Source organism: Glycine max, chromosome 19 (assembly GCF_000004515.6).
Source record: "Glycine max cultivar Williams 82 chromosome 19, Glycine_max_v4.0, whole genome shotgun sequence".
Classification (NCBI taxonomy): Eukaryota; Viridiplantae; Streptophyta; class Magnoliopsida; order Fabales; family Fabaceae; genus Glycine; species Glycine max.
This window is the reverse complement of record NC_038255.2, coordinates 40,313,089-40,339,598: the sequence shown is the minus strand read 5'-3', so window position 1 is coordinate 40,339,598 and position 26,510 is coordinate 40,313,089. Positions and strand designations below refer to the sequence as shown.

Genomic DNA, 26,510 nt, shown 5'->3' with positions numbered 1-26,510 from the left:
ATGTAAGATTAATCTGTTGCATTTTTATATATTCAATGACTAAATTAAAATTTTTCTTTCTCTTAAAGATTAATTTGTCATCATCTCACATTTTTATAAAATGTATATTTACCCAATTTTTATAAATTAAAAAAAAAAAAAGAAAAAGGAAACTTAGATATATATTTTGAAGTTCATAGTTGCACATGGTAAAACATTTGAAATAAAATTAGATAATAAATACGAGAAAAAATTATTTTGATTGCACATGGGTCAGATGCGAATAATTTAATACCTATTTTCTTAATATCTAAATCTTTTAAAATTAATGTTCATAATATTAACCATCAATTTAATTTTAATAAGAGTGAATTAGCAATAAATAAACTTTATTTTGGGTTGAGATAATAAATATTCCAAAATATTCCTGCATGTAATACTATAAATAATAAATTAAAATAAAAATGAATAAAAATTAAATTAAAGTAATTGAACAACTTTGACCCAATGTTGATCAACAATATGCAAAATTAATACTATAAAAGTCACTGAACAAGTTTGACTCATGATTTGTTTATATAATAATGTTTTTTTATTTGAGTATTTTAATACAAGAGACGAATATTTATTTAATATAATTAGTAATAATAAATAAATATTGTAAAATATATGTTATATTATAACTGAAATTGATAATAAAAATTAATTTTAAACATATAAAGTTATTTTAAATTGAAAAAATAAATGATTAAAAATTGTGCATACTTATAAAAGTAAAAAAAAAAAAAAAAAGAAGAAGCTAAGATTGAGATAACTTTTTTTGTTAGTTTCACTCTTTAAGTTATATATTATAAATATATAGTGTAAGAAAAAATTATTATAATTATTTCAAAAGTAATAATTAGATATACTTTACAACAGCCAGACAAACTAAAAATCATTATTTTTTTACCAATTTAACCCGAAAATACGTATATGTAAGATTTTATTTCCATATATACACCGCACAAAATCTGACCTGATTTCGAGTATTTCCAATCAGAGAATCTTCGCCGTTCGATAAGTTGACTCGGTATGCAAAACCGACGGAGCGTAATCGCTTTGCGGACCCAAAAGATGTGGCCTACCATTTTGAATTCAAAATGAAAGGTAACGTTACGATTCCGTAGCTGAGGTTCGGAGCCCAAAGCTAAGCCCCACTCGCTGTTATCTGAACCAAAGCAAAAAACCCCATTTCTAACTCCAGAAAACAACTACTCGACTACTCTCTCTCACTTTTCTGGGTTCTTTTTGAGTCCTTTGCAACAGACCCTCTTACAAAAAGATCATTTTTTTGGGGTACTCTTCTCTGGTTCTTCAACTTGGGTATGTGTTTTGGTTTCTTGAACAAAAATCCTAACTTGGGTTATGCCTTGTTTTGTGTGATCATTGGTTTTCACTCTCATTTTTACAACCCTCAGGAACCTGGTTTTTGTGGTTTCTTTTTATTAATCATGGAGGATGGTTCAAGAAATAGGACTCATTTCAACATGACTTCACGAAAAGCCGAAGAAGCGGGTTAGTCTGTGTTTGTTTTCTTTGGTCATTCATTCTTGTCATGGTTCACTTTTGTGTGCTTGTTATGCTTGATGATGATTATTAATGTTGATTTTTTTTTCTTTTTTTAAAAAAGAATCTTCTTTTCCATGTTCCTGTGTCATTGATTTGTCTGATAGAATGCTACAATAACTTATGCAGCTTGGAGACGCTATGAGGCCACTCAGTGGCTAGAAAGTCAAGTGGGTCCTCTTGGTATATCAAACCAGCCTACTGAGAGAGAACTGATTTCTTGCTTGAGAAATGGTCTGATTCTTTGCAATGCCATTAACAAGATTCATCCAGGAGCAGTGCCTAAGGTACTACATTACAATCCTATAAATGAATTTTGTTTACTTGTCATATATTGAATTGCCTGATCAATTAATAGCAGGTTCAAATTGGGAAGTTTGAGTTTGCCATTTTTATTCTCTCTTTTTCTCACCACAACTGCTTATACCACTTTCTGATGATATTTTTTTTAAGGTTGTGGTTGTGGACAATCAAGTGCCTTCACAATCACTTACCTGGGATTCACAGCCTTTGCCTGCCTATCAGTATTTTGAAAATGTACGCAATTTTCTGTTTGCGATGGAAGAATTAAAGCTTCCAGCTTTTGAAGCTGCTGATCTTGAAAAGGTATGCTATTTATACCTGTCCACAGTGCTTGTTCTGATGTATGTGCAATTGGTGTCAAGCATTTGACTATAGATGAATTGTGTATGTTGGTTATTTGTTTTCAGGATAATCTCGAGATGGGATCGGCAGCAAAAGTGGTTGATTGCATTTTGGCACTTAAATCGTTTCAAGAGTTGAAGCAGATGAACAATCAGAATGGATACATCAAACACATAAAATCTCCTTTGCCTATGAGAATGCATACAAGAGCAGCTGCGTTCTCCTCTGATGCTTGTAGGCACTTGGATTTGTCTTCCAAATTGGAAAAAATGCCTCCCGCTGAGTGTAATTTTCCGAAAAGAGAAGGTTTAATCCCTTGATCTTGTTAATATATTTGTGTGAGCTGGTTTGTATCTGTGAGCTAATGGCTAGCTGCACAGTATAATGTAAACTACCAAAGTTTGCCAGTTGCACTTGGGAGGAAAATAAGTTTGGAATGATTGCTCTCTCTCTCTCTCTCTCTCTCTCTATCTATCTATCTATCTATATATCATTCTAACAATAAATTATTCATATCATTAACAGTACATAAAGATTGCTTGAAAAAGAAACTAATTATATGATTGGATTATTTCAAAGCTTAAACTCAGTGAACAAAAGGCTGGATTGTTTTTTCTTCTTGTGTACATCTTTTGAGCTAATTTACTTTAAATCCTTGAGTGAAAACACTGTAAAACTCTAACTGTCCAACACATCATCGTTCATCTCTTACTATTAGAAAAGGAAATGTTATTCTACCTGTTGATGAGAAAAAACATATATTTTCTTTTTGTACCCTGTGATCAGTCAATTGTTATTAGTTTATCCATTTAGACTTTTTGATTAACTGTCCTTGTATTCTCTTGTGCACTTGGATAATTGTATTTTTCTTGCAGAAATTGTGGAATTACTTGCCAAGCAACTGGTTGACCGTATGTTTGATGCCAAAGAAAATATCGATGGAAACATTATTGCTTCTCTCCGTAAAGAACACCTGGTAGCGGTAAGTTACAATCATCATATAAACAAAGAAATTTAATGAAAGTATATCATTTAATTGAATACATTAAAAATTTAAAGGTTTTTACTTTTTCATTTCAATATTTTCTGTTTAATCCTTAGCTGGTGCCTAGTTTGCATCTGTCTTAAACAATATTAACACTATTTTTTTTTTTGTCTTTACTGTAGGATCCAATAAAGGTATTTAATCAGATAATGGCATGTTGTAATGGGGAACAGCCACCTACAAAGTTCAATGAGGTTAGTTTGAGTATATTCTTAGTTCTTAATTATGTAGGATTAAGATAAATAATTGCAAACAATCATACTTGGTTTTTTATCCCTAGAATCAATATTGTGGTCAGAATGATTTTTTCCCAACTGAACAAACTCATCACCTGTCGCTCCCATTGTTATAGCCAACCTGACCACTATGCAAAAAGATGACTGAAATATGCTTTTATACTGAAATATAGGATTATTGGCTTATTTAATTATGTTTATTTGTCTTGCTAGCCTTGCTTATTCTTTTATGATGATTTTGAAGATTCTGAAAAGGACGATTTCATGTAGTAATGTCAATATTTTCTTTTGCTATGATATTCAACAAAATGTCTTCTTGACCTTATGCAGTTGCCATTGCTTCCAAAGGATTCTGCAAAAGAAAAGGATAACTTACCACCTCATTCCACTTCAACACCTATGCAATCAGATGCTTTATCTGCTCCTGACAGTTCTAAGGTACTTTTGTTTTTTCTGTAAGAATATGGAATTTCAGTAAATTCATTATCATAGTTTGACATGTTAATGTATTTCCCATTTTTTATTTTCGCTAATATTTCCCCATCTGAAAATTTTGATTTTTTGTTTTTTACCACATTTAGATCATCAATATTGTTACAAACTTGATATACCTTATGTCACATTTGGATTTTAACTTTCCCAATGTATATTTCATACAGCATTGCCAAGCTTGCCCCAGAAAGTGCAAGTGCAATCAGGTGCATCTTTTAGACAGGCAGGAAAAAGAACTACTGGTAGGCATTTTTTCAGCTTGTTTGCACTCAACCAATGCATTAAATTTTTTTTTATATTAGAAATAAGGTTAGAGCTATGTTCAGTTGAGGAGGGGAGGGGGGGGGGGCAGTTTTGTAATGCCCCTAATTGCTGACTTCTCGGTGGCAATTTAACAAGTAGCAGAAAATTTTATCACAAAAATATTGTGTACTTCACTACTTTATATGTGGTCATATTTATCTAACTGGAACTTTAATTTCTTTTTATCGTATACACATTTATGTTCAATCATAATTAGAGAACAACAATATTGTATACACGTTGTTTATGTTCAGTTGAGGACGGGAGGGGGGGCAGTTTTATAATGCCCCTGATTGTCGACTTCTCAATGACAATTTAACAAGCAGCAGAAAATTTTATCACAAAAATATTGTGTACTTCACTACTTTATATGGTCATATTTATCTAACTGGAACTTTAATTTCTTTCTATCGTATACACATTGTTTATGCTCAATCATAATTAGAGAACAACATACCAATAGATTCTCATTACTATCTTGAGAATCAAATTAGCAAGCCAAGAGCTTCTCCATGGAAGTCATACAAGATCTATTTCAAGAATTTATAAAATTTGCGTATTAAGAGAGATGAGAGAGTGAGGTAGAGAGAAGCAGGGGGTGGGTGAGAGAGAAAAACAAAGGATGCGTGAGTGAGAGGTTATGTCTCAACTACGTCAAGAAGGGGTACATGCAATTTGATGCGATGACTACAATGGCACGATGGGGGAAGGGAAGGAACAAAAATTGGAGGGATGCACCAGACATATACTCATTCTACTTCACACGGTTTCCAGAAGACATAGGGGAAAAGGACCTATGGTTCAAGTTCAAGAAGTGGGGTGATGTCAGGGAGGTATTCATCGCAAGGAACAGAAACAAGAGTGGTTGGAGATATGGCTTTGTGAGATTCAAACGAGTCAATAATGCCTGGAAATTAAAGAGACAATTGAATAACTTGGTCCTCGGGGGACTGAAATTACACGTGAATCTTCCGAAACATGGAAGGGAATGGAAACCGACAGAGAGAGTTAACAAGGAACATCAGCATAAAGAGGAGGTGGTCATAGAGAAGTTGCCAGTGAGAGACAAAGGTAAAGGAAAGGAGATAGCAGAGCATATGTCACTGGCTAGAGGATTACAGAAGTAGAATCCCCGACAAGTGACAGCATTCGGATCGTATGCGAAAGTGGTTTAATGGCAATAAAAATATGGCAAAATGATGGACATCGAAGTATGTGTAGGCATCAAACATGACATCTCGCTTGTTTGTCCAACTAACAATATCAATGGAAAAGAAGACATGGCTAAGTAAATGTTGGGTAGGTAGGCTAGGGAACCTAACAGCATTTGATAGACTAGAAGAAGAACTTATGTAAGACGAAGGCAAAGATATCAAACCAAAGTACCTTGCTGGCGATATACTGCTACTCACGGGGCTCAGAGATACAAGAGCAGAAGATTTGTGTAGAGAAAGACTTGAAAGCGGGCTATCTATGTTCCATACCCTGGAGAAATGGAGCACAAGTCTAAGGCTTGGATTTAGGATGGTCCAGGTTATGTGTTGGGGGACCCTGTTACACGCATGGGATGTGGAAAACATCACAAAGATCACGGAGGGGATTGGCGAGGTGGTGGATAGGACACGAGTTTTAATCAAAACACCATGGCCTCCTACAATCAATCACATTGTAGCAGAGGGAGCTATGTAGAGTCCTCTGAATCCTTAGAGGAGAGTGAGGTTGGGCTGGACCGAATGTCGAAGAAAGCACAGGTAGATGACGAGTTTCTGGTGACCAACATGGAAATGGGTGCAGATGGAGACGAGCCTGACAGAAACATCGGGTTGCAGCAGTTGCTCATTGGTTATTGCACAAACTCAATAACCTTGATCAACTCATTATGGGCTAGGCGAAGAAAAATATGAACAAAAGGCTGACACATTTGGTGCTTTCAGTGGAAGCCAGACCCTAATCCAGGAGGTCATATAGAGATGTGGATAGGGAGGATAAACGAAAGCAAGGCCAAACAACAAAGGATGAGGCCATAGAGGTGGTAGGTGTTGCATGTTCTGACGAGAAGGAAGAAAGGAGTAATAAAAATAGGAAGATTGGGGAAGAAAGGGGCCAACACTTAAAGACAAAATTTGAATTAAAAGAGATGCAGAGGGAGGCATGTGAGTTAGTACAGGAATAGGAAAAGGACAACTCCATATCGGGTCCCATCGAAAAAGCACCTACTGGAAAAATGCACAATAATTTGGGCCTTAAATTAAATGGGCCTAAACATATATGGTAGGTTTATACAAGAAACAGGGAGTGTAAAAAATAGATTGGGCACAAAGAAAAAGTAGGCCCGCAAGAGGGACAGATGATATAACTAAATAGCAATGAAGAAAAGGAGATCAATAGAAGCCCAAACAATTATACTCAGGCAGCCTTTCCCCAATTAAATGGCACAACAACAGCAAATTCAGCTTCAACACCCAGAAGCATTGAGATGGTAAAATAGGTTGCAAGTAATTGGGACATGGCAAAAAACATGGGAGTAAACTTCAACAAGCAGAAGGGAAAATGATATCCAAAATGGTCAGCATAGAGGAAAGGGACAAGGGTGTAGTTCAGAGGATGGAAAGCAGTGAAGGTGATTGATGAAGATAATTACCTACAATGTAAGGGGTTTGGGGAGAGGTTTATAATGGGCTTCAATCAAAAAAATGATGAGGAAAGAACAAGTAGATATGTTTTGCTTACAAGAGACTAAGAAGGAAGTGATAGACAAAGCCCTATGTCAAGCTCTGTGGGGTGATGCTGAAGTCAGAAGGGAAATGCAGCCAACAATTAATAGTGTTAGGGGAATCTTGTGACTTTTGAGTAAGGAAACTTTCAAAATGGATAAGGTGACTGGTAATGATTTGGAAGGGACATGGGCTGGTGATGGTGAAAAATTGACAATAGTAAATATATATTCACCATGTGATACAGCTGCCAAAAGAATTCTATGGGATCAAGTCAGGAAGCTCAAAGCTACAAGCAGAGGGGGTATCTAGTGCATTTTAAGATATTTTAATTGTATTAGAACCATCAGAAAGAGTTGGAGTGTGTTAAAGGGTGCAAGGCAGGGGTAGCATGAAGAAATTTAATGATTGGATTGTTGAGTTAGAGGTTGAGGATGTGCCTTGTGTGGGGCGAAAATGTAAAAGCAATCAAGGTCATGTTGAGGAGCTTTGAGTCGGTGTCGGGCTTAAAGATAAACTTTGCCAAAAGCAGATTTGGGGCGATTGGGAAGTCTTATCAACGGGTACAAAATGCTGCTAATTATTTAAATTGTAGATTGTTTATTGTACCCTTTTTGTATTTGGGTATCCCTATTGGGGAAAACCCTAGGAGTAATGAGACAGATACAATAGTCCAGAGATGTGAGAGAAAACTATCCAAATGGAAACAAAGATACCTCTCTTTTGGGGTAAGGGTGACCTTGATAAAGTCAGTCTTAACTCAATTTCTATCTTTTTCTTCTCTTTTTTCAGGATCCCGAAGAAGGTGGTCGAGAGATTCATGAGGCTGCGCGTTGGTTCTTGTGGGGGGAAACTCCGACCAGCAAAAGATTGTCTAGGTGAACTAGGAGACAGTTTGTCTCCCAAAAGAAAAAGGTGGATTGGGCATCCAGGATTTGGTGAAATTCAATTATGCTCTACTTGGAAAATGGCGGTGGAACCTCTTCCATCACCAAGGAGAATTGTGGGCGAAAGTCTTGGATTCTAGATATGGAAGCTAGAGGAGTTTGGATGAACCAAGAAGAGGGTGGTGGGATTTAAGCATTGTTTGTGATTCATCTGAGGAGAGGGTGGTTGGTTCAAAAGTGGGACAAAATGGAAGATCGGATGTGGGTCAAAGATGAAGTTTTGGGAAGATGGGTGGCTGGAAAAAGTGTTTTCGTTGCTAGAGAAATATCCACGAATGTACAACATTTCTCAACAGCAATAACAATACATCCAGTAGATGGGGGGGCATTAAACGGAGGATGGGAATGGCAGTTCTAGTGGAGGAGACTATTTATGGAGGGGGAGATAGAAATAACTACAAAATCTATGGAGGACATAGAAAGCGTGGTAGTACAAGAGCAACAAGATAGTTGGAGTTGGGGGGCGGATCCAAGTGGAAGTTACATAGTGGGGAGTGCTTAGAAACTGCTCAGAAGACATACAACAAATGAAAATGATGATGGAGTGTTTACTGATTTATGGAAGCTAAAAGTCCCAAGTAAAGCATCAGTCTTTGCTTGGAGGTTGATTCACGATAGATTTCCAACAAAGGTTAATTTGAAGAGGAGAAACGTGCAACTGAATGATGTATACTTCCCATTTTGAAGAAATTACAAAGAGGATGCGTCCCACCTTTTCTTCAGTTGTTTTAATACCATGCCACTATGGTGGGAAGCGCCATCCTGGCTAAACATAGTGGGTGTTTCCCCAGAAATGCAGAACACTTCCTTCAACATTCCCATTGCTACCTCAATGGTATCAGACTTCAGCGATGGCAAACTGGGTGGATTCCTTTCTTTGACCTGGTGCATATGGTATCATAGGACCAGGATTGTCTTTTCAAACGAAAGCTTCAACGGCCAAAAGCTGATGGATGACGCGATATTTTTCTGCTGGACATGGCTTAAAAATATGGAAAAAGGATTATTCCTTTTCATTCATGGTCTAGCTAGCAATATCATCAGGGTTGGGTTTTGTATTCATGGGGGAATGTTCTATAGTTTTCTTTTTGTGGTTGGGAATCTAGTTATATTCAGATTTATGGCTGCCTAGTTCTTGCACTACAACTTGTATTAGGACACCATAGCTCTACACATAGTCAATCAAGGATGTAAATACACCAGTACCACTTGTACTGATTTTACTATTATAATACATACTACTATTTTGCTGATAAAAAAAAATTTCAATCATAATTTACATTATGCAATTCTTCACATTCAACACAATAGATGCAATAAACAAGAGTGATATTTGATGGAATAAACTCATTGCCCTGATGGTTAAGGAAATGTGTACTTTTGATGCCAGGTCGTAGAAATCTGGTTATTTCTGATATTCTGTTCCAAGTAGTACCTAGAGAGTAGTATTGAGATATCTATGTTACCAAAGGATGTACATATATACATCTATGGTAAAATGCATAACACAGCCTGCAACAGAGGTCTATTGCATTTATAATGTTTGTAAAATCGTGTTTTTATTTTCAGGATCTCAAGGCTTTGAAGTTGAAAATTAAGAAAGAGTTTGAAGAGATGCAGTCACAGTTTCAAGGATTTTTTAATGATATTGGTATGAATAATTGACCTTTTCCAGTTTCTTGATTTTTATCATAATTGTTTGCAAAATAAGATATAGTTGTTTTTCTTTACTTACTTTGAGTGGTTATATCTTCATCACTTTTAAAGGGGATGCCATGCTTAAGTTAATGAGACAGGCATTCAACCACTTTATATCCCAATGATTTTAAATTTCATTTTTCTGTTATTGAGCTTTTGGGATGTCTCTCTAGAAGATAAAAATTAACAAGATTATAATCAAGTTATAGAAATGCATCGGTGTTTTAAAAGATGAATTTCTTTTGTGTACCTGTTTCTATAAAACAGCATTTGCCTCAGAAAACTCTGTTGATATTGATAGTCTGGAGTTGTGTTGCTTCATGAATTCAGGGAGTCAAATACAGGAGATGTCAACTAAAGCTCTTGGATATCACAAAGTAGTAGAAGAGAATAGGAAACTATACAACATGGTTCAAGATTTGAAAGGTTGGTGTACTTTTAGTTTTGATTATGTTTAATTTAAAGGGTCGTTTTCTTTTTGAGTACTCTTGACCATGAGTTGATTTTGTCATCCTTTTCAAATTCAAAACTCAGGTAATATTCGAGTTTACTGCAGAATCAGGCCCTCATTCCGGGCTGAATCCAAGAATGTTGTTGATTTCATTGGGGAAGATGGTTATCTATTCATTTTAGATCCAACAAAAACACTAAAAGATGGAAGGAAAGTATTTCAGTTTAATCGGGTTTTTGGTCCAACAGCTGACCAAGGTAGAGTTCCACAAACTAATATTACTGAAATTTTTGCACCATTCTGACTACCTTTTTCTCTTTCTTTACATCTCTTTGTTCAATTTTACTGTTTTGTACTCAGATGAGGTTTATAAGGATACTCAACCATTAATTAGATCTGTGATGGATGGGTACAATGTTTGTATTTTTGCTTATGGTCAAACTGGATCGGGGAAGACTTACACCATGGTAAGATTCTTAATATCATCTCAATTGATTTTAAAAGAAGAAAAATCAGTGTAAAATTGCATTTCAGATAGGAAAGATACTATTATTGCACTATTATCTTGGCTGTTGACCAATGCAAGAAACAGCAATGACTGTCTATTACATTTGCAAATTGAAAGCCAGGATGTTTCCATCTAATATTTCTTTCTTGCTGCAGAGTGGTCCTTCAGGTGGAGTGACATCAAAGGATATGGGAATCAATTATCTGGCACTACATGATTTGTTTCAAATGTCTAATGAAAGGAAGGACATCATAAGCTATGATATTTATGTCCAAATGGTTGAGATTTACAATGAACAAGTTAGAGACTTACTTGCAGAGGACAAAACAGACAACAAATATCCTTTTCATAGGGTCAAACATTTTCACACTACTCATAAGAGATTAGGAAGAGAAAGTTTTATTTCTAGTCTGTTGATCTTAATATTTGCAAATAATTTATCTCCTTAACTAACCTCAAATTAGAAATCCGGAGCTGCAATGATGACGGGTTGAGCCTTCCTGATGCTAGATTGCATTTGGTGAAGTCTCCAACTGATGTTCTGACCCTCATGAAACTTGGTGAGGTTAATCGTGCCGTCAGTTCGACTTCAATGAACAATAGGAGTAGTCGATCTCACAGGTGAAATTCTGCTTTTCAGGAGTTCTGCTAACTGAATTTTCTTATATAAAGTAGTTGGGTTTATTTTAGGCACTGATAGGGCTGCTCAATGTGTCTCAGTGTACTTACTGTGCATGTTAATGGTAAAGATACATCTGGGAGCTCCATTCGCAGCTGCTTGCACTTAGTAGACCTAGCTGGAAGTGAACGAGTTGACAAGTCTGAAGTTACAGGGGAAAGACTAAAGGAAGCACAATTTATTAACAAGTCTCTTTCCTGTTTGGGAGATGTGATCACAGCCCTGGCTCAAAAGAATTCTCACATCCCTTATAGGAACAGCAAACTCACACTTCTTTTGCAGGACTCCTTAGGTGCACACTAGTATTCTATCATTTTCATTCTCTCTTCCACTTTCTTCTCTATTGTGGAATTCCAATTCTCATTTTTTGGCTATGAGATTTATGTCACAGAAAGGCCTTGAAGACTCTACCTTGATTATTTTTCCACATGACAGTTTGTTGTTAATATATGTGTTTTCTGTTGGAAATTTCTGAATTAGGTGGACATGCTAAAACATTGATGTTTGCTCATGTGAGTCCGGAAGCAGATTCATTTGGTGAAACAGTGAGTACTCTAAAGTTTGCTCAGCGGGTTTCCACTGTGGAACTGGGGGCAGCCCGTATGAACAAAGAAAGCAGCGAGGTTATGCATCTTAAAGAACAGGTTAGAATGTCTAGTTAAGCCACAGCATTTTTTTTACTTCATGCATGCTGACTTAACTTTTCTTAAGCCTGAGAATTGGACAGTCATTCAGTATCATAGCCATACATAAGAATTGAAATTTTGAGAGTTTGTGTTCTAAACTCAAATGGAGTTAACCTTATTCAGTTTTCCTCTATTTTACATGAATATTAGGTTGAGAACCTTAAGATTGCATTGGCAACCAAGGAAGCTCAGAGAGTAATGCTCCAAAGAATTAAAGAACCACACACTCCATTAGAGAAGCCAACACTGGTGTCTGAGAAAACTCCATTGCGCCCACGAAGACTTAGCATTGAGAACTGCAGCGCTGTAAAGACTGATAAATCTGTGAATCATGAGGATAGAAGTGGAGCCAAATCACCACTTTTGTTACCTCGTTCGAGAAGATTAAGTTTGGAAGGAGGTTCAAAAACTATCAAGAAAGATAGTCTACTACCAAAAGTATCAGATGATACAGTAAGCAAAGCTTTACAGTACGAGTCAGTGTCTCGACAGAAATATCACCCAATGCAAGATCCAGAATCAGTATCAAAACTAAACGGCCATTTCAGCAGTGGCAATTCCAGGTCAGAGTTGCATACCAGAACCCCTCGAAGTCCTACAAGCATTTCCTATCAAACGAGATTGATAAAAGTAAAAGGTGGGATGCAAGTTCATCCTCTTAAACTGCCTCAAACACCTGAACCACCAGTGCTGGATGGAAATGATGCACATGGCACGAAGGTGATGGGTAGCACAAATGGAAAAGGATCCCAGATAAGAAAATCCTTGAGAACAATTGGGAAACTGATAAATGGCCCTGATAAGAGGTGTGTTTTAACTTTATTACTCCTGAGCCCTATTTCGATAAATTACTCCATAAGTACTTATAGAAGAAGAAATTAAAAAGGTAAGACAATGGTTAATTAGTTAAATGGGAAATCTTCTATAAAAGTTATGTGCATAAGTTGATTTTAATTTATGGGAGCAACTCGATTCGTTTTTTCTTATTTCCTCTTCCTATAAGTACTATAAATATGTTTATCCCTCAGAGAATGTTAATCGTAGTGTTTTAAGTTTCATTTTGGTAGTGATGGAGTTTTACTCAATCTTCCACTGTGAAAAATATGCAGGAGCCAACAAAATAATATGGTTGAAGTCAAGTCACCCATCAAGGGCACTGGTCATACAAATCATGTAAAATCACCAATTTCAGCTGCTGAGAAAACTAAAAAGAGGCAATCTCTAACGGGGACTCAACCACCACTGTCAAATAACTCCCGTAGATCTTCACTTGGAGGGAAGCCAGTAGTAGCATGTAAGTTAAACCTGTAGAACTGCCATTTCCCATTTCTCAAGTGATATGAAAGATAGATATTCATGATATAGCAATATACTAAGTCCATAGTTTTGTGTCATACCTGAAGATGACAAGGACGGAAATGCTAGAACTCCTCCTTCCCATTCAGACACCAAGACTGCAAAACGGTGGCTGTAGATCATTGCTTCGACTCAAAGCACGCCAACATTGCTGACTTAGTTTAGGACAAGCAGATTTTGGTTTAGGACAATGTACAAAAAGGGCAACAAAGTATTTGTAGAATACTCAGATATGATATTTCAGTGAGGCTATCTGTCTTTTCCAAAGGGGCATTCTTGTAATAACAAATTCAAGAAACAGAAACAAATTAAAAAAATTCATGTTCATTCATGCAGCCTTAAGTTCACCCTTTATACTCAAGCAACTTGCAAGGTCAAGGTTGTTTAACCAACAAGTGGTGATAACTAACTTACATCATGGATTCCAACAATATTTATCAATGTAGGGGATAATTAAATTTATAACATCATAGTTTTTAGTTATTGATTGAACCATGTAATGGTGGGCAAGTTTTGTACGTAGTTTGGAGCCCAATTCCAGTTGCCCACATGCTCGAATCTTGCACTAGAGGTTTTTCACCATTCCCATGCGATCAAATCACATGATGGTTCGAAATTGAGTCATTTTCCCTCGTGAATAGTGAAAGTCTGAACTCTGAAGTAAAATAAAAATGGACCATTAACAACCTAATTTCAACAATGGTTTTATTTGTTATACACCATTAATCATCACTGTAATTCATTAAGTTAAACTGATAGATATTACATAAAACAAGGTAAATGCGTGGAACTGTCGTGTTTATTGAGTAAATTGTTTTTCTTCTTTATACTTTGTATCACATTATTAGCATATAATATTTATCTCGAAAAAACACTAGAATTGTGTTTAAAATTCTCCACTCTTACTTTGTGTTAATAAATGATGAGAGAATAGAGTCCAAAATTCATTTGTTGCAATACTTTTTTTTTAATTCCCTGGTTTACCAGAAAAAAAAATTGATTAATCCGAAATTTAATTAAAAAATAAATAAAATTTAACCAAAAATTATTTTCAGATAAAATACTTAAAACATTCAATAAAGGTCAATAGTGTATTGTTCACAGTTTGTTACAAAGCACCTGAGTAACGACATAGTTAACAAATTCGCTAATCCGGATAATGTTTTGTTTTGATATTAATCATAGTACAAAAAACTCTTAATTAATTTTATAACAATAGAATCAGGATATGGTGCGATGTGATATCTAAGGTAATGTAGCGTGCCATCCCTTTATAGTTTATTACCGTTAGTGGTCCCCACTGAATCTGCTTAACATGTCACATGTGTCCACAATGAAATTGCCATACTGAGATCCAATAATGCCTGCAACAGAAGAATCATCACATGCACACAAACGTAAGTACACAACCCTCGAGGATAACCTTGGCACCATACAAAAGTGTCATATGAGTTTCAAAAACGTAGTTGCTTGTTGGTACAAAATACTTGTTCTGGTGCATTTCTTAAACACCATGAACTGAAGCACCTTCAAAAGAAATTAGTTCATATTCTCCTCATCATAAATGAAAGCATCAGATAGTTAGTGTGGCAATTTTAAAAATGTCACTATAGGTCCAACATTTAAATGGGTATCGGTAGTTAATTTTCTCGAATATTGATTAAAAAACTAAAAAAAATATTTATTCTAAAAATAATTTTAAAAAATCATAAATAATATAATTGTGTATATCTTAATAATTTTTTTATTTTTGAATCACTATCCTAAGACATTGGCCAATATTTGTCCTCTTGAATTCATAATTTCATATGCACTTATTACTTAACTTGCATGGTTTAATTGCATATAGCATATAGGTGGCAGCTTTGCGCAGTTGTTATAAGAGCTTTCTCATATTCCCCTGTGCCCTTTTAAAAAAAATTAATTAGAAAATGGAAATAATTTAATTTGCATAAATCACTCTAGATCTTCAATATTTTTTGTCACAACCTAGTAACACATGAATCCGAAACATGTAGGTCAAAGCGTCAATAGCATATTTACTATTTAGGTCCGAAAGGAACATGCATATAGGCCTACCCAAGAAAACACCTTCAAGAACAGATTCTAAATAACGAAGCATTTAGTTTGTTACAAAAAAAAATGTACATAGATATAGCTCACATGAATCGGTTTAAAACCAAAGAAGAAAAAAACTTCCTCTTTTCAATTATAGTTGTCAATAATTTCAATCAATAACACTCTATGTTTGGCAAACTGCATTATCAAATTTAACCTCTCAATAAAATTTGAAACTACTACTAACATTGGAGGATTGAATCTGAAGAGAAAAATGTAACACAATTTCTTTTTTTCACACACAAAAAAAATGAGAGAATCACAAGTTGTAGCTTTTACTTACACATCCCCTAGTATACATTTCTTACACATCCCCTAGTATACATTTCTATATGCTTGCTATACAAAACATATCGCACTAAGAACTTTTCAGGTTGCCTTTATATGCATAAGAATGTTCAACATTTTAAGAAAATTATTTTCACATGATGAATATCGAGAACCAAATGAAACCATTGGAATTCACATTTGTTGGTGTTGGAGACTCAGTTTTGATTTGGAGAGTGTATACTCATAAGCTCGATGTAACCTTTTTCTGAATCTCCTGAGGTCTAACATGACATTTTGGCTGTCAAGATAGATCTTTTTTGTGTATTCCCACCCCTTCTTGTTAATGCTTGTAGGGTCTCTCAGAATAGGATCATTTTTATCATATTTTTCATACAAAGTGCTCTCTCTAGGCAGAATTTGATAGCCAATGTATTTCAAGCCAAGCTTCCTTGCAGGTTCCCCATAATAAGTTTCTGCAGCCCATGTGGTACCAAGAGGAACCACTTGAATAAACACAGAACCAGGTCTCAGGAACAGAAAATGTGTCATAGCTGCTCCATGAACACCAATCATGACATCACTTGCATTAAGAGACCTATAAACCTTTGCCAATTCTGTTGTTCTGTCAGGCTTCAAAACTTGCACCAAAAACCCAATTTCCTTTGCCATCTTCACAAGCAAATTCTCATTAGTTATAGCTCTTGACCCACTTCTAGAGAGAATAACCAACGTAGGTTTCTTCGTTGGATTTTCTTGCACTTGTTGCCTAATTATATACTGTTGTTGTGAGGCTTCTGATGATTCAGATGATGAGACTTGTTCTCTCAACTTCTCTTGTGCTTTCCTTTCTTCGTCTCGAATTAGCCCCTTGATCCTTGGCCAATAAGCTTTATCCAAAAGGTTTCTAAAATCAGCAATGCTCTTGTTACCCCTCATCAGTGCAGAATCCACAGTTAGCTCATCATGGATTCTGAGACCAACTATGGCTTCTGGGAAGCAATGAGTCCTATTGTCTCCTCGAAAATCAATTGGTGGAAAATCCGATAGACGAGAAAGGATGTCTCCATACTTCATGATCCACCAACTATGATACTCAAGAATCACAAACACAACCTTCTTCTTGAAATGCTGAGAAGTAATGTACAAAGGTATGATTCCATCATTGAATTCGTGATAAACATTGCCAGTGTAGCCCCCATTAGAGAAGAAAACTGCTGGAACATCATGTTGGACATCACAACCACCAACACCACCCAAATTCAGATTCTTCGGGACGAGGTTTAATTCATCAATGGTGTCCATAACACTTGTCTCCCATTTTCTAGTATAAGGCTTGATCTTTTCATGTTGAAGTTCCTCTTCAAAATTTCTCGAAACATTGTTGTTGCTCCTTGAATTGTAGAGGAAAACTGAAGAGGAAGCAGAGTGTGTCCTTATATCACCTTTCATCACACAAACATCGGAACGATAACCACTTCTATCACAACATATAGTTCCTGCGTCATCAAAGAAGCACATAATATTATTTGGAGCAAATCAAACAACAGAACAAACTTAAATTTCTAAAATTTATTATTAAAAAAGTAAGTCAATTATTAAAACCAATCAATCATAAAAACAACTTCCACAAATTTGAAATTCCATTACTTTCCCATGTTAATTTTGTTATCTATAAACTAATCCAAGGAAAATAAAAAATGTTTACCCTTTTTCAACTATTATGTTTGGTAAAACACGTAAAAAAAATTTTAAAAAAATAATAAAACAACAACAACAACACAGGTGAACAAAAAGAAGAAGAACTAGTTAGAAAGGAACATGAATATTACTTACCAGTAGAAACAGAAGAGCAAGGAGAATCATTTGCATCAACTCCATCTCGGTTCACATCATTTTCGGTTGCAGGAGAGTCTGAAAAGCAAGAAAAGAAAATCAGCACAAATAGTAACAAAGACAAACAGAAAAAGGAACATGGAGTAAGGTACTTACACAAGAGAGATAGAGGGAAAGAAGGGCCAAGGAAAAGAGGAGCAAAGACGTAGCAGCAAGAGAGGAAGGTGATGAGGAAGAGGAAAGACAACAACTTGGGCCTGGTTCTCTTGTAGTAAGCAGAGGTTGAGCAATCCAACATGACGGTGTTCTGTGACTCTTCGTCAGTGTTGGTCTTTCTGGGTTGATGGGAGCGATGGTAGTGGACCATGGTGGTGTCCAAAGTTGCAATATTTGTCACTTTTCACGGTGTCAGGTTGAAAGAGAGAGAGAGAGAGAGAGAGAGAGGGACAATTTTAAAAAGTAGTACAAAAGGGGTGCACCACAAGAACTGGGAAGTGTGCAAAGCAAAAACTCTGTTTACTCAGAGTGGCTCTAGAGAGCTACAGGGTTTGCTTGTTGAGAGAGATGGAGGTAGAAGAAAGTTGTTTGCTTTGTGATGGTTTTTAGTATATGTATTTATTTGTGTTACTTATTATGAATGGAGGAAGAGAGAGAGAATGTTAAGGAAGGAATAAAGGAAAGGAAATGAAGAAGAAGAAGAAGAAGAAGAAGAGAGAAGAAATGAAAAAGAGGTTTTCCCTTGCTTGTTTTCTTCAAGTTGAAGTGGCTGGGCTGGCTGGCATGACGAGTACAAAAGAAAAGAGGTGTTTGATTTGGTGGGGGAACTAACAGGGTTGCTTTATTTCTATGTTGTGCTTCTTATTGGCAAGGAAGAGTTGATTGAAAAATTAAATTTAACAAATAAAATAAAATAAGATAAATGATAAAAATAAACTTTTTTCAAAAATAAATGATTAAATTAAAAAAATACAAATTTAATATTTTTTAAACATAAAGAATCAAATTAAAAAAATAAAGAAAAATAAAAATTATTAATAAGATATTTGAAATATTGAGATATCAAAATAGTATAAGAGGAGAATGCCAACAGGAAAACAGGTAACAGTCGACTTGGTCAGCCGCGGTTGAATGAATGAGTAGCACGCGGCTAACCAGCCTAAAGATCGCTAGCTACAAATAGAAATATACTATACCTGTTAAAGCAGACAATTTATTACATATTCCTCAACCACCATAATTTCCATTAATTTTTACATGATATATGTAATTAAGTGTAATTACTTTTTTCTTATAAATTACAACATATACTTGTTCTATATAAATGTTAGTTGAAACTATAGATACTTATTGGCCATGAACTATTTGCTAATTTTTTATTAAATCATTTTGAAGTTTATAAAGTTGATAACTTAGTTTAAGACTAGTTGAAATTTATATGCTTTTAAGTTATTTAATTGAAGAAAAAATATTTAACAAATTAGTTGATGAAATAGTTTGTAAATAAAAAAAAAAGATATAAAAGAATATGTTTATATAAACAAAAAAAATTGTGGATTTTATTAGCTTTTGAATATCAAATAATTTATTAGAATTATAAATATATAGTGCAATAATTAAATTAATAATATTATATGAAAAATAAGCTCGAAAAATAGTGGAAAGAGAAATAGTAAATAAAATAATTTACCTTTATTAAAATAAAGAAAGTAAAAACAGGAATTGTATTAACATAGTAAAAATAACTACTTAACATGCGAATTAAATGATAAAAAATTATTTCAACTTAATTAAAAGTTTTAAATTCAAATTTTGACATGTTAAATACTTGGAAAAATAACTTTAACTAATACATGTAGTTTATAAAAAAAACGAAATAAAGATTAAAAAAAAGTTACAAATTCCCTTTAGTAACTTATAAATTACAAGCCAATGAAATAAGTTTTAGTTTCTATAAAAGGTTATCAAACACCTTAATTTGATCAACCAACGAGATTGTGAGTTGGTCGAAAGAGTTAAAAACACTTATTTCTCATACCCTCAATCTTAAAAAAAATGTTAAGACATCATCATAGAAAAATGAATCCTATCTAGAGCCATACCCTTACACTCAATTATCTATTACATACCAAGAATGTATTAATCAAAAAATCAAATTCAAGGAATCATGAGAGAGCATCAACCAAACCCATGGAAGACGGAAAGAAGAAAACAACTAAGGAAACTTATAGGATGGGAGATCAATTATTCCAAAAGAAACCTTCAACAATAAATGAGGGGATTAAGTCCCACCACAAAAAACTCTCTAAAATGTTCAATCTCTTGCATACTTAGATTATAAAAAATTTATTTTATTTTAGGACAACCATTTTTTTATGTGATTTTTTTTAAAATAACAAACATAAATTATTTATTTATTTTTTTAAAATACGACTTGCATACTAACCAATCATTGATTTAGATGAAACTAAACTCATTTCTCTTAACTAAAATCTTAAAATTTAACCATATGTTTTTAGTTAAATGTTGAATTATATATTTTAATTCGTGATTCATCATATTATTTATTATGTCTATCATTTTCTTTCTTTATTTACTTTTCTCGTTATTCTATTTTTCCTCCACCTCAATCCACATCAATTTGGGTAGACTTTTAATTTATTTTTTTACACTTAAAAAATAGTATGCTTACCGTACATATAGGTTGGGTCCTCGGCATAAGAGGTATGTAGCACCGCACTTACAATAACATGGTACAAGTACTTTTATGATATAGAACTCAAAATTATAATAACCTATTAATCAAGCTACCATGCACTGTGATACTCTTAATCATCCAATTTGTAAGTATAGACGATTTTTTTTTTTTTTACTGAAGTATCAATGAAATTTATTATACAGAATTTTGATTCTCGATAAAAAAAAAAATAAAACCTTTACGTATCTTATATTATACGTTAAGTTTTTTTTTTATCAACTTATATTATTATTAGCTTAGTGTCCCGTGTGATTTACGAGTACTAATTTTATAATTTATAAATTTTTTATATATTGTAACTTTTTAATCTATTTATCTATTGTATTTTAATTAATCAAAATATATATTAGTATATATGTATATATAAGCACACAAAATAGTTAACAATATTAATATACAATAAAATATTAGATATTATAAAAATCATATTAAGATTTTATATGGTGTATACTATATTTTTATATACATGCATCAAATTTGTGTTTTTTTTTATAAAATTCCGTATTTCATAAAAATGTATCCCATAAATTGTTTTATATTTAATATATTTTATATATTTTCATATTATTAAAATTATATATTGTTAATCGAAGAAAATTAAACATTAGTCAAATAAGTTAATTTAAAATATGAAAATATTATTTAGTTGAATAAATAAGAAATAAATTGATTTGAACTAAAAACTTATTTTAAATGCGTGAATGTTATTATTGAAACTTCAAATGATTTTTAATATTTGAACATATTTTTATTAAATAATGTTTAAATATGATTCATGAATTTAATATTTTTATAATTCATTCTTATAAATTTTAATTATATTATGTAAATCATGAGTTTATCTTTTTGCTTTGCAAAATTTATATAACTTATTGCCTAAAAAGGATAAATTGTTACTAAAAAAATACTAAAAATGAGTTAAATAAATTGATTGATGATTTTTCATAGCATATTATTAAGTAATTGAATCGATATTAAAATTGATAAAAAATAAATAAAATAATTGATTAAGAATATAAATTTTAAAAATAGAATAAAAATCTGTTATTAAGAATAAATTTTTTATAAATAAAACTATTTACATTTAATATAATAATAATTGAATATAATTTCAATAGAATGAATAATAAATTAAATAGAATCTATTTACATAATAAAATAATATTGATTTGAATTAATAATTAAATTAAATAATATTATTTAATATTTTTAAAGAAAATGAGTATAAAGTTATTATGTAACTCATAAAATCAGACACCATCTATATATATATATATATATATATATATATATATATATATATATAATAGATTACTGTTATTATATTATACGTCAAGTAACGCACATCGAATAAGATGAAACAGAAGATTTATTTTCACTCGAGAATTTGTTTCTTCTTGTTTAAATAATAAGAGAAAATCCTGCAAAAAGAAAAGGACAAAAATAAACGTGAGATATTGCATTTTATTTGTTTAAGGGCATAATAAGTATTATAGTTCGAAGTTCGAACCTTTGTTCTTGCGCAGTGGGATTCTCAAATTCTTTTCTTCGTGAACGTAATTTCTTCTCTTTGCAAAATGGAATGTTATTTAATGCGCCTTTAAGGGGCGTGAGCAGCAAATCAATATCCAAGTCAACTTTTTTTCTTATTTGTTCAAAATGGAAGGTAAGTCAAATTTATAATCAATAATTTATTTTCTACATTAATTATTTATGAGAAAAATAGTTATATATTAACATTGTAAAGAGTTTTCTATCATTATTTTATCATAATTCATTATATAGGATAAGTTTATTGATTTTTATGATAATTATTTTAAAAATCATATTAAAAATAATTATGATTGAATAATAGTATAAAAATATTTTATATTTTCAATACATAATCAACAAATTCTTTATTTATTAATTCAAATATGACTATTTTTTCCATTTAAGAAATAAATTGGTTTGCTTTTACTGCAAATTCAAACAAATCGGAGCGTTACAAATTATTAAAAAAGTAGTTACTAAAATTTTAAATTTAGGTTTTTAAGCTTTCCAATCTTGACTAAGCACGTGCCCATATTATCTTCAATAATCCTCTAGTTATTGTTTACTTTATTTTTATGACGTGAGATATATCTTTTATTATATATATATATATATGGCTTACAATCAATAAAAAAAAAGAAAATGAAAAGATTTAGATCATAAGACGGATTGGGGGCGGGGGGGATGGCATAACTACACCTGGAGGGAATGCCATTAATTGTTACACCCATCGATTCATTTGTATTCTAAAGGAAACAAACAATAAAACATTTTTTCTGCTCTGTGACCATTTCGCTTCTTAGGTTAACGATGCACATACTCACACATTTAGGGTATATCTGATTTGTATTTTTATTTTCTGTTTTTATTTCTTGTTTGCATTTTTAAAATATTAGAATTCTGAAAGTATGTTTGATTTGACTTCTTGAAAATTAGTTTAGGCATTTCATCTATTCAATAAGAATGTATGCCCTGAAAAATTGGTTTAGGCATTTCAACAAATATCTTATCAGCAACAAAAACCTTTTAACCCTAGCACACAAGACTGTGTCGTCACCACCCTCCACTGTATTGTCGAAACATCCCTATTCGCCGGCGTTGCACCTCACCACCAACAAGTAGTTGAGGACGCCATGAAACCTACCCAAAAGGGAACAAAATCGTTGAAGTCCCAACATAACCACTAATTTAGGTTGCAATAGGATTTTGGTGTGATAGGTGGCGGTGCATGATGTTTTGATAGTGGAGGTTGGGTCACCGACGTTTGGGTTGATGATTGAGGAGGACACGACGGTGCAATCGGTTTGGATTATGGTTTGTGTTTGGAGGTGTGGGTGGTGGTCGTTTGTGGCATTGATGATGGAGTTTGGAAGTAGGTGGTGGTGCGTTGTGGACTGGTGATGGTTTTAGGAGATAAATGTTGAAGGAGAAGAAGGTAGGGGAAGGGTGGGTCCAGAGTATCAGAGACGAGGCTGCTAACGAAGTTGGTAATAATTATGACTCATGCAACCACGTTTTCCTTTTAGAGAAAACATTGAAAACGACAAGTCCTTGTTTTTAGTTTTCAGCCTTTTCTTGAGAATGTTTTTACTGAAAATGTTTTCAAAATTTAAAACAAATACATTTTCAAATGCATTTTTTGTTTTTACTGAAAATGAAAACAGAAAATGGACAAACCAAACACCCCCTTAGGATTCCTAGTTTAACGATGCAAATACCAACACAATTAGGGTCCTTAGATAAACAATGCACACACCAACACACTTAGGGTCCCAAGGTTAACAAAGAGAAGAAGTGGAAACGAAATCGATTTACGTGCACGTAAGGTTTGGAAGACAAGAAGTCGATGCCAAAGGCCAATTAGACGCACAAGAGGTCTCGATGTTGTCTTATGCGCACATGACATTTGGGACAGAAGTCGTGCCAAAGACCAATTAGACGCACAAGAGGTCTCGATGTTGTCTTATGCGCACATGACATTTGGCACAAGAGGTATATATATATATATACCTGTGTAAATTGTTTTTAGTTGTATTTTGGTCTTTGGGCTTTGTTAGTCCATTTTTCAAATTTTGTCTGGATATGTTTTTTTTTTTTTGTAAAGTATTTTGTTGCGAGGGGAAAGTTTGGATAGCGACTGAATTGAAATTTAATGGCTACTATAAGAATTATCTATATTCTATAACGAGTGTAACAATTTTACCTAGCAAATGAGAAATAGATAACTAATTATAAAAAATTTAAGTTGTAATTATGGGTATTGGTATTGTAATATCTAACTCTATTCATACTCATAGAACATATTTAACCCTTTTTTGAATAATTTTTTTATCATAAATATTCATATGAGAAAAAAAAGAAGATAAAAAAAGCTGATTTTCTCTCCTAAATTAACATTAACTTTTTTTTAGAGGCAAGTTAAAATTAACTTATGCACTACCTTTTATAAAAATAATCTCATTTAATTTTATTTGTTTTCTTTTTATCTTTTATTGTTCAATTATTTATCATTTGTACAATAAAATATATGACCGTGTTTTTTTCAAAATTGATTTGACCAAAAATATTCTATACTAAATAGCAATTATATTCAAACAAAGAGGATGGTCTAGTGATCACCATTCACCAAACTAACTCGCAAGATAAGAATATTTATATACGAATAGATTATTATGTTCTTTTTTAATATTATCATTTTCAATGTAAACCTAGAAAAAAAAAAGGTGAATATACTACAATACAAGTAATACACACATAAACACTTAATAATGAAATTAAAAGAAAGATAAAGATACATTAGATATGCTATGAAAAATATATCGAACACAAGAAAAAAGAAATTTGAGTAAGAAAGACGACAAAATAATGGTAATCGGGAAAGTTAGAGCCGTCACCAGAAGGAGCAACCGCAGCTGATAGCAACTACTGGCCAACACGGAGACCGTTTCCAAAGCCAAACACTCAGGTCTGTCAAAACCTATTGATTATGCTATATATGAATGGAAGATGCATCATGATTATAATCTATTTTATTGAATACCTTATATTTTTAATATTAAATTATTTAAGAAAAGGTTATATGAATTTGAGGATTAGTGTTAATTAGAACGTGGATTATAATCCTAATTTAATCATATAAATCTGACTTATAAAATAAAAGATATCTTTTACTTATATTTATTATTTTTATTATATTATTAGTTAATATTGAATCTTCAACCACTGAATGAAAGCAAGTTAGGTCTAATAAAAGAGATTAATTCTAAACATCATGACAAATTAAAGTTTAAATCCCAGTTTGAAAAGCTAAAAAGAATCCTATAAATTTGGGAAACTGCATAAATTGTTCAAACTTGAAAAGCAAAGGAAAAGAAGGGACACGCTAATTGAGGTATCGATGCCCGGATATATGTAACGCGGTGACTACGGGACATACCAATCCTCTTTTCGTCGCAAACTTTAGTTTTACATCAAAAGTCTAAACTTTTACGAATTACTTCTATATCTTTTCAGTATTTGTTTAATATTTTACAAAATAAGTATTAAATAAAGAAAAAATATATTAATTAGTATCTTGGAATATTAATTAAAGAATTAAAAGACTTTTTTTTATTAAAATATGTAAAATTATATTATCTAATTTTTTTTACATTCTTCTATAATCTTCACAATAATTATTTTTCTTTTAATTTTTAACTAATATTCTAGAGACACTAATTAGCATACTCTCAAATTAAATTTAAATATATTTAATATCTTAAAATATAAAATGCATTTTATTTTTGTTTAATAATGAGTAAAATAGAAGAAAATTTAGAATTATTGATTAATTTAAGAAATAATCATTTAAGTGATTTATTAAATTTAAGGTTATCAAACTCGAGAGTTTACGGAAACTCATGGGAGTTTCATGAACTCGACTCGTAGATTCAACTCGCAGACTCGTAAGAGTTTACTTCATATAAAAATAATATCAAAATATCTATAAATAACATACTAATTAAACATTTCAACAATATAATAAAGCTAAGCAGTATCACAAAGTTCAGAATATTTAAATAATCAAGTCTAGTAATAATACATCACTAGTAGACAATAACTTGTAGAAGTTATAGTAGTGGTAGATCATTCTCATCGAGGATTTGATGTTATTAAGTTTGGTATTATTAAAGTTAAGAATTTTCTATTTGAGAATAATAGTCTAAATAAATATATGTTGAATGTTAAACACATAAAAAACAATAAAAAATTACTTACATTTTGGTCTAATTTTTTTAACTTGCTAATCTGTTGACTCGGTGGTAAACTCGAAAGTCTATAAAGTTGAGTTTACAGAGTTTACTCATAGTCTACTAAAAAAAGAGTTTACTCAAGAGTCAACTCGTAAAGTATAAGTGGACTCATAAACTCGTAAGAGTTAGCGAGTTAACTCGAAAGTTTGATAACCTGATTAAATTAATTGACACCACTTTATAATCTATACATGATTAACTAACTCATTTCTTTACGTAAAAAAAAAATAACTATCTCATTTCTTTGAACATTATATTGACTCGTATTTTCCCCCTAGATATTAATGTAGAAGACCTTTTATTTTATTCAATAAAAAAAATGTCCGTGTTTCTTTGGCTCTGGCGTATTCGATGGATAGTTC

General features: G+C 32.7%; 2 protein-coding genes across 2 annotated transcripts; one reads left to right on the top strand and one right to left on the bottom strand.

The window, feature by feature from the left end:
- Positions 1 to 1,183: 1,183 nt before the first annotated feature.
- Positions 1,184 to 13,674, top strand: LOC100786642 (kinesin-like protein KIN-14L). The gene is made up of 20 exons (XM_006604289.4): positions 1,184 to 1,344; positions 1,440 to 1,536; positions 1,717 to 1,874; positions 2,041 to 2,193; positions 2,298 to 2,538; positions 3,108 to 3,214; positions 3,400 to 3,471; positions 3,844 to 3,951; positions 4,173 to 4,247; positions 9,539 to 9,620; positions 9,998 to 10,093; positions 10,202 to 10,375; positions 10,479 to 10,585; positions 10,782 to 10,963; positions 11,086 to 11,247; positions 11,347 to 11,597; positions 11,786 to 11,949; positions 12,142 to 12,797; positions 13,101 to 13,285; positions 13,395 to 13,674. Exons 2-20 carry the CDS (start codon positions 1,473 to 1,475, stop codon positions 13,463 to 13,465), a joined length of 3,108 nt encoding a protein of 1,035 aa, XP_006604352.1. The 5' UTR covers positions 1,184 to 1,344; positions 1,440 to 1,472; the 3' UTR covers positions 13,466 to 13,674.
- A 2,064-nt stretch (positions 13,675 to 15,738) lies between these two features.
- On the bottom strand, positions 15,739 to 18,479 carry LOC100785080 (xylan glycosyltransferase MUCI21). Its single transcript, XM_003554120.5, has 3 exons — positions 17,725 to 18,479; positions 17,569 to 17,646; positions 15,739 to 17,231 (listed from the first exon to the last, which is right to left on the bottom strand). Exons 1-3 carry the CDS (start codon positions 17,933 to 17,935, stop codon positions 15,928 to 15,930), a joined length of 1,593 nt encoding a protein of 530 aa, XP_003554168.1. The 5' UTR covers positions 17,936 to 18,479; the 3' UTR covers positions 15,739 to 15,927.
- Positions 18,480 to 26,510: the final 8,031 nt, after the last annotated feature.